The sequence below is a fragment of the Narcine bancroftii genome, chromosome 1, assembly GCF_036971445.1.
Source record: "Narcine bancroftii isolate sNarBan1 chromosome 1, sNarBan1.hap1, whole genome shotgun sequence".
Lineage (NCBI taxonomy): Eukaryota > Metazoa > Chordata > Chondrichthyes > Torpediniformes > Narcinidae > Narcine > Narcine bancroftii.
This window is the reverse complement of record NC_091469.1, coordinates 131,767,465-131,781,102: the sequence shown is the minus strand read 5'-3', so window position 1 is coordinate 131,781,102 and position 13,638 is coordinate 131,767,465. Positions and strand designations below refer to the sequence as shown.

The window sequence follows — 13,638 nt, the reverse complement described above, 5'->3', positions numbered from 1 at the left end:
GACTCATCATCCTTTGACTTGTGTGCCATTAGTGTGAAGAGGGGGCACAGGATGCGGGCCACTGCCGGTATGAATCTATGGTAAAAGTTTATTATACCAGTGAATTTCTGTAGCCCCTTTACTGTACGTGGCTCGGCAAAGTGCTGTACCACCTCGACCTTTTCAGGGAGGGGTGTTGCCCCGTGTTTGTTTATTCTGTGCCCCAGGAAATCAATAGTGTCCAGGCAGAATTGGCACTTCACGGGGTTAATTGTCAAACTGAATTCACTCAACCGGGTGCAGTTGTCTCAGGTGGGCGGCGTGGGCTTTGCGGCTGTGGCCTGTGATGAGGATATGGTCCAAATAGATGAACGCCAACGGGAGGTCCTGGCCCACTGTGTACATCAGCTGCGAGAAAGTTTGTGCCACATTTTTCAGACCAAAGGGTATGCATAGGAATTCGAACAGCCCAAAGGGGGTTATAATCATGGTCTTGGGACATCCTGGAGGTGAACTGGAATTTAGAGGTACCCCCAGATGGTCCACCTTGGAAAACACCCATGCTCCTTGCAGGTAGGCAGTGGTCTTGAATGTGGGGCATGGGATATCTGTTGGGCGAGGTGTCCTTGTTGAAGTGGTGGAGGTCACCACCCCACCTCCCCCACTGTGTTTGGCACCATGTGGAGGGCGGGGGGTGGGGGAAGAGGCCCAGGGAATGTTGGAGTGCCTCACAATCCCTAACTCCTCTATTTTCTTAAAACTCCTCCTTTGCTAGGCTGAGCTTTTTGGGAGGGAATCGGTGTGCGCTGGCATGGAGTGGGGTTCCTTGGTCAGAATGTGGTGCCTTACCCCATGCTTTTGCTTGGCTGCAGAGAACTGTGGCACCACTATTGAGGGGAACTCTGCCAGGATGTGGGCGAATTCGATGTCCAAATGCGTTATAGAATTAAGATGGGGGGGGGGCAGGTAGTTTGGCTTCCCCCAAAGGTAGGGTTTGAAAAGTTCTAGCATGCACCAAGCATCATCCCTTGAGGTCCATGAGCAGGCAGTCTATAATTTACACCTGCCTTTGGAAACACAAATACATATCAATTATCTGAAATAAAACAAAAAAAAATGGAAATACTCATCCAGTTAGACAGCATCTCTGATCTTTTGTTGGAACAATGGTTCTAATACAAAGTCATTGACAGGGAGGTCAACTTTTAAAAATTTTTCTACAAATACCACCCAACTTGCTGAGAATTTCTAACATTGTTTTATTTCAGATTGTCAGCATATTCATGTTTTGTTTTTGAACTAAAAAATTATTAGTGAGAGGCAGGAAGATTAATTTTTTTTTGCAAGGAATGGAATACAAGATAATTCAGGAGTAGGGATGTACAAGATTAAAAACTTTTTTGGTGCAATTTATATAGTCATATAGCCAGCAATTTCCAGCTACTTAGTTGTCTGATTACAGTGCATTAGCACAGGGGCGGGCAACTTTTTAATCACACATGGGCCAGATGTTGTGTCAGTGGTTGAATGGTGGGCCGAACTAATGTTACCAGGAATGAAATTTTTAAAAAGCGTCAAAATAAACGGCGACAAGGAGTTCTCGCTAGAGCTGACTTGGTGGCCACCATATTGTATTTGGCATTGTATGTCCAACAGAGTGGCTACAGTGCTGACCTGAGGGGGGGGGGGGTTGCGAGGGAGGTGGCGCTGACTTGGGGAGGGGGGGTGAGGGGTGACGCCGGATAAATCTAGATCCTAGATCATAGGCTGTAGGTTGCCCACCCCTGCAACAATGAATACTCCCAAATGAGAGAAGGAACCAAATTCCAGAGTTGTGGACTTTCATTTGCTAATACCTTCAGTTAGTATCTGCAAGGTTTCTGAGAGAATGCCACTTGCAAAGTTAGTTATTGTTAAAATAAGCTGTGGAGATATTGATAAAGCATTCATTTGATGTGTCACAAATTGGATCATGTAACATTTCCAGAAGTTGGCAGGCCCAACTCATTTTAAAACAGCTTTTGTTTTGGGGAGTTATTCATCTTGTTTCAAGCAGTGATGAGCAAAAATACAGAAAACATACCTTTTATTTTTATTTTACTGACAATTTTGCAAATCCACTTTTGGTTCTGAGTACAAAAACATCTACAATGGCAAGCCTTTTTAACATATCAAACCAAAGGGAGATACAAATTAAATAGGTAATCTTGTTAAAGCTTTCAGAATTAATTTTCATTTCAGTTTTAGACATCTGTACAACCGTTTCTGCATCCATAGATACAAAAAGAATGTTGTTTAATAGTGCATTTGTGACAACCATCCACCCAAGTGCCACTTAATTTGTGCTTCCATTTCATTTCAAGTTTGCTTTCCCATCCCCCCATGATAGAGATGAAATGCTTCAAATATAAGGCATTTTGGAAATCTACAATATATTCCAATAGTGATACGCTCTATTATTTTTTGGCTGATAAGGCTTGTTGTACAAAATATATATAAATTATATATACCATATATATTCTGGTAGATCGCAAAGCATCAGTTATCATTATCCAATGAACAAGGACATTAGAGCTGAATCAAAAATATGCACATTTATTCAGTGTTTTTTGCATAAAGTTCAGCAATTTGTGCACTAAAGAATTTTCTCACTGAGATTCTTTTGGCCTTGAATGTTGGAGTTAAAAGGCCATTTTGAACAGTTAGCAACTCAGGATGGATATGAATGTCCTTCACCTATTCAAAATAAAAGAAATAAATTATTAACCTCAGTCACTTTTACAATTTAATTAAAGTGTAAACTTGTGATTCAAATTCTGTGAAGAACACGAATAATAGCAAAAGTAGAGAAACAAACGAGGATACAACACAATTTTGTTCTTGCAGGTGTGAATTAAGGTGTGATTTCTAATTCAAATCTTTACTCTCATGTCTTGCTTTAACTACTTATATTTCATCTCCATTTCCAAATACAATCCCAAACACCAGCAGAGATATGCATATTGTACAAAGGACAGCTGAGACACACATTTGTTATTCATTCCTTCAGTCACCGGCAATAAATTTCACACCTTTTAAAAAGATAGAACACACAGCAGAGGACTCAACTAATGCTTGCGTGCTCTCAGACTTACTGTAGTTCAGATTTGCTCAAGTTCCTTCTGCACATGGTTTGCAGAGATCTTGAAAAATATTTCACGCTTTCCAAAAATATCTATTCATATCAATGCTCTGCTCCTTGAATTTCTCTTTTCCACCTGGTGGTAATATTCTAACTCCAAGTATACCTGCAAGAGTTTCAGGAACCGAGGAGCAATTAAAAAAAGGAAATCAGGAAGGCAAAAAGGGGACAAGAGATAGTTCTGGCAGATAAAATTAAGGATAATCCCAAGAGATTTTACATGGTCAATTCTGTGTGGAGGTAGTGCCTTGAGAGCAATAAGTATTACAGTTAAGGTGCTTAAGGATCTTATGTGCATGAAGATAGAATAATCTCCTGGGCCTGATCAGATATATCCAACAACATTGTGGAAAGCTTGAGAGGAAAATTGCAGGTGTTCTAGCTGAGATATTTGAGTCATTAAGTACAGACATAACTTGAAATAGCACGGTTTTGTAAGTGGGAGGTCACGTCTCACGTACCCGACTGGATTTTCAAAGATGCGACCAAAAATATTGACAAGGGCATTGCTGTTCATGTTCTATATATCGATTTCAAGAAAGGATTCCAAAAGGTTTTGCATTAGGAGTTTACACTCTTAGTCCAAGGTAGAGGAATCTCAAACTAGAGGGCATAGGTTTAAGGTGAGAGGAACAAGTTTTTCCAAATGAAACTAAACAGGACTAGCTCAGTAGGCACTTTGGTCAGTATCACCATCTTGAGGTAAATGGCTTTTTTTTTGCTGTATAACTTTAAGACGACATCATCAGAAACAATAAAAAAGTTACAGAATAAGGAGGATGAAAAAACACAAAACGAACGGCACATGCTTACTTGTTCAAACGTTTTCAGCCCAGCTTCCTTTCCAATTGTGAGCATATTTTCTAAAATAGCATCCTTTAAAGACTATAGGGAGAATAAAAGAGCAAATTAATAATCAGAAACAATGTTAAAGCAAATGTAGGGACACAATCAATTTGTAGGTTAATTTAATAAATTGACTATTAGAAATATTTTTTACAAATAAAATACATTCAATTATATTTAGATGGAACACATTCACAACTAAATCAACAGGTTGGCACAATTAGAGCATTTAGGTTCTGGTGTTTAGATATCCACGAACACACCACACAGACTGACGAGTTGATGCTAAACTTTTAAGGCACCATGCAGAATGGGTTTCAATGGGGAGAAGGCAGGAGAATGGGGCTGAGAGGGAAAATGCATCAACTGTGATTCAAATGGCAGAGCAGACTCAATAGGCCAAGTGACCTGAATTTTCCCATGCATCAGATTTATTGTCAGAGTAAATACTTGCCATCACCTACAACCCTGATAATCGTTTTTCTGCAGGCGAGGCAGAATTACCACTCATTGGTAGTGCAAAAAACTGTACACAGCTTATACAGGTAATGAATGTAAACAAACTGACTGTGCGATACAGAGAGAATGAAAATAAAGTGTACCAGTAGGAGTCCTTAAATATGTCCCTGATTGAGTTTGTTGTAGAGGAGTATGATATATGATGGTGGAGGGGGAGCAGCTGTTCCTGAACTGGGGGTGCGAGTCTTGTGACACCGACACCTCTTTGCTGATGGCACCACCAAGAACAGAGCATATGCTGGGTGGTGTGAAGCCACGATGATTGCTGCTGCTCTCCAATGGCAGCGTTCCCTATAGATTTTCTTGATAGTGGGCAGGGTTTTGCCTGTGATGACTTAGGCTGTGGCCACTACCTTTTGGAGAGCTTTACACTCAGGGGTATTGGTGTCCCCATACCAGACTCTGATGCAGCCAGTCCGCACATTTTCCAGCACACCTCTGTAGAAATTTGCTAGGGTTTCTGGTGTCATATCATACCTCTGCAAACTCCTGGGGAAGTAGAGGCACTGACGTGCTTTCTTCACAATGCCATTAGTGTGTTGGGTCCAGGAAAGATCCTCTGAGAAAGTGACTCCCAAGAACTTAATATTTGTTCACCCTCTCCACCTTTGATTTCTCAATGATCACTGGCTATACCTCTGGCTTTCCTGAAGTCAACAATCAGCTCCTTAGTTTTGGTGACATTGAGTACAAGGTTGTTGTTAGTGCACCATTCAGCCACGTTTTCCTCTCTGCTGACTCATTCCATTCCTTTATACCATCCACTAAAGTGGTATTGTTGGAAAACTTTAGATGTTGTTATTGTTGTACCGAGCCACACAGTCATAGGTGTAAAGTGAGTAGAGCAGGGGGCTAAGAATGCAGCCCTGTGGTGCTCCAGTACTGATGGAGATGGTGAGGGGATGATCTTACCAATCCTCACTGATTGTGGTCTGAAGTTGAGGAAATCCATGATCCAATTACACAGTGGGGTGTTGAGTCCCAGGTCTCAGAGTTTGCTGATCAGTTTTGAGGTGATGATGGTGTTAAATGCCGAACTGTAGTCGATAAAGAGCATCCTACCGAATGCTTTACTGTCCAGGTGTACCAAGGCTTTGTGTAGAGCCAGTGAGATGGCATCCACCATAGTCTTGTTGCTACGACAGGACGAACTGGCACACCGCTCAGATAGGACCTGATAGGCTTCAGCACCAGTATTTCAAAACACTTCCTTACTGTTGATGTATGTGCTACTGGTCGATAGTCATTAAGGCAGGTTATTACACTCTTCTTGGGCACCAGTATGATTGATGCCTGTTATGCTTTAAATCCCTGTTGATGACATTAGTTGACAGTGTTGTAGAGTATCAGTGTCATCCTGGACCACATTTATGCGCCCTCTGACCCAAAGAAATCTCCTATTTTGCACATCCCCAGTTCTGGGGTCACACTCCGAACAAATTGTCTATTTTGTTTATACAACTATCAACATTCGAATCATTATTCCTTGGCAGTGAAATCTTGTGAGACACCAAGTTCAAAGGGTAATTCAAGATTCATTTTTTTTGTGTCATGGACTAACACACAAAATGCAATAATACACAAAATTCATTAACTTATGCCTGCCATAAAGGCAGACAAAGAGGCACCATTAACATTCCCCACAATAAGAGAGAGCAAACAAGAAGTAAATCATGAAAGTCTGCCGACACCATGGTTGAAGTTAAAACAAAATGCTGAAGAAACCCAGCAGGTCATACAGTGTCATTCATATAACAAAGAGAGATACATAGCCAACATTTTGGGCTTGAGCCCTTCAAAATATGAACAGTTCATTCTTGATGAAAGGCTCAAGCCCATAACACTGGTTATGTATCTTTATCTTTGCGATATAAAGTACACTGTTTGACCAGCTGAGTTTCTCCAGCATTGTGTTTTTACTAGAAGCAAACAAGAGTCCATTCAGAGACAGAGTGTCTGTGGATTCACCTCCAGTGCTTCTGCAGCCTCTGTGGCCACACAGCCTTTTGCTCTAACCATTGGCAAACCTTAGCTCCCAGATTTGAACCTCCAGTACAACCAGGAAGCATTCAGCACCCAGAGGCCATTTCAGGAGTCCTTCTTACCCTCGGCACCCTCACCATTCTGGGCCCTGTTACCTGGTTCCCAAAAGTCAGTCTGCTGGAGCCTGTGTAGGTCCTGCAAAGGCTGAACCCCTCTGTCATGGTCCCTGTAGGTTAGGCTTCTTTTTAGCAGCAGATGGGGCGGGGACTGTGGGGTGAAGTTCTTTTGCTCCGGTGTCCTACACCTGTCCGGTGATCCCCAGAGTCCACAACCCTTGGTCTACCTGGACTACTCTTCCTCACAACCGTTCCTGGGCAAGGATTCCATCCTCTTTTCTCAATTTCTCTGTCTCTGCCGCATCTGTTCCCAAGATGAGGACATCCAGTCCAGATCTTCCGAAATGTCTGCCTTCTTCCACAAACGTGGCTTCCCCTCTACCACTCCCAACTCAGCCCTCACCTGCATGTCCTCCATTTCCTTCTCATCTACTCTGGCCCCTTTTGCCCGATGCAACAAACATAGAATCCCCTTCATCCTCACCTATCACCACACCAGCCTCTGCATCCAACATATTATCTTCCAGAATTCTGGCACTTACTTCAAGATCCCACCACCAGACACATTTTTCCTTCTCCTCCCTTCTCAGCCTTCCATAGGGACCATTCCCTCCATGGTTCCTTTGTGCCTGTAGGAGGTGCAACACTTGCGCCCACCCCTCCTCCCTCACCATGGTCCAGGGCCCCAAAAAGGCATTTCAAGTGAAGCAACACTTCACTTGTACATCCTGAAGACTTGTTTACTGCATCCAGTGCTCCCTTTGTGGCATTCTCTACATTGGAGAGACTGGTCACAGATTGGGAAATCACTTTGCTGAGCACCTCCTCTCCGTCCTCAACAAAAGCAACCTCCCAGTAGCCAACCATTTCAATTCCCAGTCACACTCCCACAGTCTCATGTCTGTTCATGGCCTTGTGTACTATCCCTCCCAGACTACATGCAGATTGGAGGAACAACATCTTATTATCCATCTGGGCACTCTCCAGCCTGATGGCACTAACATTGACTTTACTGCTTTCTACTAAACCTGCTGGCTTTTCTTTCCCCTCCGCCTTTCCTGTCTTTCCAATTCTCCCCTCCTCCCCATCATCACTGCTGTTCCCTCCCTCCTTTCTCCACCTATCATCTCCTGCCTTTGTCACCCCCTCCCCATTCTACTCTTTCGTTCGGGCGCCTGCCAGCATTTCCTCATACCTTGATGAGGGGCTCAAGCACGAAACATCTGTTCTGTATCTTTCCCTTTGCTACATAAAGGACTCTGTTTGACCTGGTGAGCTTCTCTGGCATTTTGAGTTTTAACTTCAGTCATGGTGTCTACAGATTTTCATGATTTACTTCTACCCACAGCCCTCGTAGTCTGTTGCCAAGCATGGGTGCTGCCATCTTTGGCATAGATCTCTGTGGTTTCAAGATGGTTAAAAAAAAATAAACAAGTCGTCCCCTTTAATGGCACCATGACTGGGCAATAGGACCAAGGCAAGAACGCTGTGCCTCTGCTCCTCTTTCTCTTTTTTTAAATTTTTCACACTATGAACCATATTGACCAATATGCACATAAACATTTCCCTCTTGAATATACACAGTCATTTTCTTCTCTTTTCCCCCCTCCCTCCCACCCCCCTCCCCGCCCACTAAACGTTCAACATTTACAATACATTAAACCTATTAAACAATGTCATCACACAATGAAAATAAACAAGAAAATCGTGTCCTCTACTTTTACACACTGGGTCAGTTCATTTCGTCTTCTTCTCATTCTGTCATTTTAGGTGGTGGAGGTCCGCGGTAGGACTTCTCTGGTGTGTTCCATGTACGGTTCCCAAATTTGTTCGAACACTGTGATGTTATTTCTTAAATTATATGTTATTTTTTCCAATGGAATACATTTATTCATTTCTATGTACCATTGTTATATTCTCAGGCTATCTTCTAATTTCCAAGTTGACATTATACATTTTTTTGCTACAGCTAAGGATATCATAATAAATCTTTTTTGTGCTTCATCCAAATAGAGGCCAATTTCTTTACTTCTTATATTACTTAGAAGAAAGATCTCTGGATTTTTTGGTATGTTATTTTTTGTGATTTTGTTTAATACCTGATTTAGATCTTCCCAAAACTTTTCCACTTTCTCACATGCCCAAATTGCATGTACTGTTGTTCCTGTTTCCTTTTTACAACGAAAACATCTATCTGATACTGTTGGGTCCCATTAATTTAACTTTTGGGGCGTGGTGTATAGTCTGTGTAACCAATTATATTGTATCATGTGTAACCTCGTGTTTATTGTATTTCTCATAGTTCTGGAGCATAGCTTTTCCCATGTTTCATTCTTTATCTTTATGTTTAGATCTTGTTCCCACTTTTGTTTGGGTTTACAGCTTATTTCATTGTTCTCTTTCTCTTGCAGTTTGATGTACATGTTTGTTATAAATCTTTTAATTATCATTGTGTCTGTAATCACACATTTAAAACTGCTTCCTTCTGGTAACCTCAGCCTGCTTCCCAATTTGTCCTTCAAGCAGGTTTTCAGTTGGTGGTATGCGAACATTGTTATACCATATTTGTACTTCATTTGTTCAAAAGAAAATAAATTATTTCCCAAAAAACAATTTTCTATTCTTTTGATCCCTTTTCTCTCCCATTCTCTACAGGAAAGGTTATCTATTGTGAAAGGGATTAGTTGATTTTGCGTCAATATTAATTTTGGTAGTTGGTAATTAGTTTTTTTCCTTTCTATGAGAATCTTTTTTCAAATGTTGAGCAGATGGTGCAGTACTGGTGGATTCCTATGTTGCACCAGCTTTTCATCCCACTTATATAGTATATGTTCAGGTATCTTTTCATTTTTTCTAGCTCTAATCTGCTCCAATCTGGTTTTTCCCTTGTTTGATAAAAATCTGATACGTATCTTAATGGTGCTGCCCTATAATAATTCTTAAAGTTTGGTAGCTGTAAGTCCCCTTGTTTGTACCATTCTGTTAATTTATGTAGCACTATCTTCGGTTTCCCCCCTTTCCATAAGAATTTCCTTATTATTTTCTTTAACTCATTGAAGAATTTCTCTGTTAAGTGAATTGGTAACGATTGAAATAGGTATTGTATCCTTGGGAAGATATTCATTTTTATGCAATTTCACCTTCCTATCAGTGTTAGTGGTAAATCTTTCCAATGTTCTAAGTCATCCTGTAATTTCTTCATTAATGGCTGATAATTTAATTTGTATAGATGGCCTAGATTATTATCTAGTTGAATACCTAGGTATCAGATTGCTTGTTTGCCATTTAAATGGTGATTCTTTCTTAAACTTTGTGAAATCCGCATTATTCATTGGCATCGCTTCACTTTTATTTGTGTTGATCTTGTACCCTGATACTTCTCCATATTCCTTCAATTTCTTATGTACTTCTTTTATTGATAATTCTTGTTCTGTTAAGTATACTATGACGTCATCTGCAAATAGACTGATTTTATATTCCTTCTCTTGTATTTTTATCCCTCATTTTATTTTCTGTTCTTATCAGTTCTGCTAGTGGTTCTATGGCTAACGTGAACAGTGAGGGAGATAGTGGACATCCCTGCCTAGTTGACCTGCTTAATTTAAATTGGTTTGATATATATCCATTTACTGTCACCTTCGCCAATGGTCCCTTATATAATGCTTTAATCCAATTAATATATTTCTCTGGTAGGTTGAACCTCTTTAGTGCTTTGAATAAATAATTCCATTCTACTCTCTCAAAGGCTTTCTCTGCGTCTAAGGCAACCACACCTGTTGGCGTCTTGTTTTCTTGAACTGCATGGATTAAGTTAATGAACTTACAGATATTGTCTGTTGTTCGTCTTTTCTTAATAAATCCAGTTTGATCTAGTTTTACTATTTTTGGTACACAGTCAGCCAATCTGTTTCCTAATAGTTTAGCTATTATCTTATAATCTGAGTTAAGTAGAGATATTGGTCTATCCGATGCTGGTGTTAGTGGATCTTTCCCTGTCTTTGGTATTACTGTAATTATTGCTTTTTTGCATGAATCTGGCATGTTTTGTGTTTCTTCAATCTGGTTCATTACTTCCAGGAGAGGAGGAATTAATAAGTCTTTAAATATTTTATAGAATTCTATTGGGAGTCCGTCCTCTCCCAGCGTTTTATTGTTCGGTAGTTTTTTTTAATATATCCTGTATTTCCTCTATTTCAAATGATTTTATCAATTTGTTTTGCTCCTCTTCTTGTCATTTCGGTAGTTCAATTTTAGCTAGAAACTCATCTATTTTGTCTTCTTTCCCTTCGTTCTCAGTTCGATATAATTGCTCGTAGAATTCCTTGAAGTTTTCATTGATCTCCATTGGGTTATATGTAATTTGTTTGTCCTTTTTCCTTGATGCCAATACCGTTCTTTTAGTTTGTTCTGTTTTAAGCTTCCAAACTAGTATTTTGTGCGTTTTTCCTCCTAGCTCATAATACTTCTGCTTTGTCTTCATTATGTTCTTCTCCACCTTGTATGTTTGTAGTTCGTATTTTTTTTTTGTCTGCCAATTCTCTTCTTTTTGTTGCATCTTCTCTTGTTGCTAATTCTTTTTCTGTACTTGCTATTTCCCTTTCCAGCTGTTCTATTTCCCGATTGTAGTCCTTCTTCATCTTAGTTATATAACTTATTATCTGCCCTCTGATGAACGCTTTCATTGCATCCCATAGTATAAATTTATCTTTCACTGATTCAAAGTACATTTTAATTTGGCACTCAATGAATTCTCTAAAATCCTGTCTTTTAAGTAGCATGGAGTTTAATCTCCATCTATATGTTCTCGGTGGGATGTCCTCTAGCTCTGTTGCTAATAACAGGGTGAGTGATCCGATAACAATCTAGCTTTATATTCCATTTTTCTAACTCTCCCTTGGATGTGGGCTGACAACAGGAACAGGTCAATCCTTGAATATGTTTTATGTCTACTTGAATAATATGAGTATTCCTTCTCCTTTGGGTGTTGTCTCCTCCATATATCCAAAAGTTGCATTTCCTGCATCGATTTAACTATAAATTTGGTTACTTTCTGCTAGTCTTTTTTTCAGTTTTATCCATCTTTGAGTCCAAATTAAGATTAAAGTCCCCTCCTATCAGTATATTCCCCTGCGTATTTGCAATCTTCAAAAAGATATCTTGCATAAATTTTTGATCCTCTTCACTAGGTGCATATACATTGAGCAAATTCCAAAATTCTGAATATATCGGACACTTTATCATTACATACCTCCCTGCTGGATCTATTAGTTCCTCCTCTATTTTGATTGGTACATTTTTATTGATTAATATAGCTACCCCTCTGGCTTTTGAATTATATGATGCTGCCGTTACGTGCCCTACCCAGTCTCTCCTTAATTTATTATGTTCCACTTCAGTTAGATGTGTTTCCTGCACGAATGCTATATCAATTTTTTCTTTCTTCAGTAAATTTAACAGCCTCTTCCTTTTGATTTGGTTATGTATTCCATTAATATTTATAGTCATATAGTTCAACATGGCCATTTCATACTTTGTTTACCTCTCATTTCCACTTCCTCATCACCACCTTTCCCCCATATTCATTTCTGTTTCTTTTTTTGAACACATTGTAAGACAACACTTCTAAAACATAAAATATTTCCACTGTTCCCACATCTAAATTTCCCTTAACCCCAAATGTCCCTCCCCCTCTCTGAGTTGCCCCTTGTCCCTTGCCGGGCAACCACATCTCCCCTTTCCATTTGGATTGGGAACCCGCTCGCAAGTGTCAACTGATTTTGCAGTGACTGTTATTCTCTCCCACCCAACCCCTTCTAGAAAAGACTTTTATCTTCACATATAACAAAGCTCACCCTCTTCTTTCCCCCCTTACTTCCTTTCTTCCCTTTTCTTTCCCTCCTTAGTTCTTACTTATACTTTATTTTTTCTTCTTTATATGAAGTTTGTCGTCATTCTTTGTTCTTGTTACATCTCTTCATCTTTCTGTCTGGCAGGCGTTCTGCAAATTCTCGTGCTTTCTCCAGATCCGAGAACAGTCTGCTTTGCTGCCCCGGGATAACTATTTTAAGCACCACTGGATATCTTAACATAAATTTATAGCCTTTCTTCCATAGGATCGATTTTGCTGCGTTAAACTTCTTCCTCTTCTTCAGGAGCTCAAAACTTATGTCTGGGTAGAAAAAATTTTTTTGACCTTTGTATTCCAGTAATTTTTTGTCTTCTCTCATTTTTTTCATTGTCTTCTCCAATATATTTTCTTGTCGCATATCTCAGGAATTTTACTAAAATGGATCTTGGTTTTTGTCGTGACTGTGGTTTCGGGGCTAATGTTCTGTGTGCCCTTTCTATTTCCATTCCTTCCTGCATTTCTGGCATTCCCAGGACCTTGGGGATCCATTCTTTTATAAATTCTTTCATATCTTTGCATTCTTCATCTTCCTTAAGGCCCACTATCTTTATATTGTTTCTCCTACTATAGTTTTCCATTATATCCATCTTCTGAGCTAACAACTCCAGTGTTTCTTTAACTTTTTTATCACTTTCTTCCAATTTTCTTTTTGTCGTTCACTTCCATTTCTACAGCTGTTTCTCATTCTTCCACATTTTCTAATCTTTTCCCTATTTCTGTTATGACCAGCTCTATTCGACTCACTTTTTCTTCTGTACTTTTCATTTTTCTTTTTATTTCACTAAATTCTAGTGTCAGCCATTCTCTTAATGCTTTCATATGTTCTTGAAAATTTTTTATCTATGTATTGTCCATTCATTTTACCTTCTATTTCTCTGTGCAGAGCTTGATGTTCTCCTTCTTCTGTGTCTGCTCTTGGGTTTGTGTCTTCTACTTCTCTTCCTTGTATCTGTGTCTCTTCTGACTTTCTTGTTGTCTCAGTTTGTTGGGTATTTTTTTTGTGGTGTCTTGATGTTGGTCCTCTTCTTCTGGGCTGGTTTGGCTTTTCTTTCTTCCATGCCATTTTCACCACACCTTTATTTTTTATTTGTTGTGATTTGTGTGTT

At 39.7% G+C, this 13,638-nt stretch overlaps 1 protein-coding gene across 16 annotated transcripts in view; it reads right to left on the bottom strand.

Annotated features, from left to right (window-relative positions):
• Positions 1 to 2,048: 2,048 nt before the first annotated feature.
• Positions 2,049 to 13,638, bottom strand: part of acsl1a (acyl-CoA synthetase long chain family member 1a) — a 241,795-nt gene continuing 230,205 nt past the window's right edge. For all 16 annotated transcript variants that reach the window (XM_069939945.1, XM_069939833.1, XM_069939872.1 and 13 more), the window contains 2 exons: positions 3,974 to 4,045; positions 2,049 to 2,715 (listed from right to left, as the gene is read on the bottom strand). In XM_069939945.1, coding sequence (XP_069796046.1) covers positions 2,575 to 2,715; positions 3,974 to 4,045 — 213 coding nt within the window. In that variant the 3' untranslated portion in view covers positions 2,049 to 2,574. The remainder of the gene's footprint in view (positions 2,716 to 3,973; positions 4,046 to 13,638) is intronic.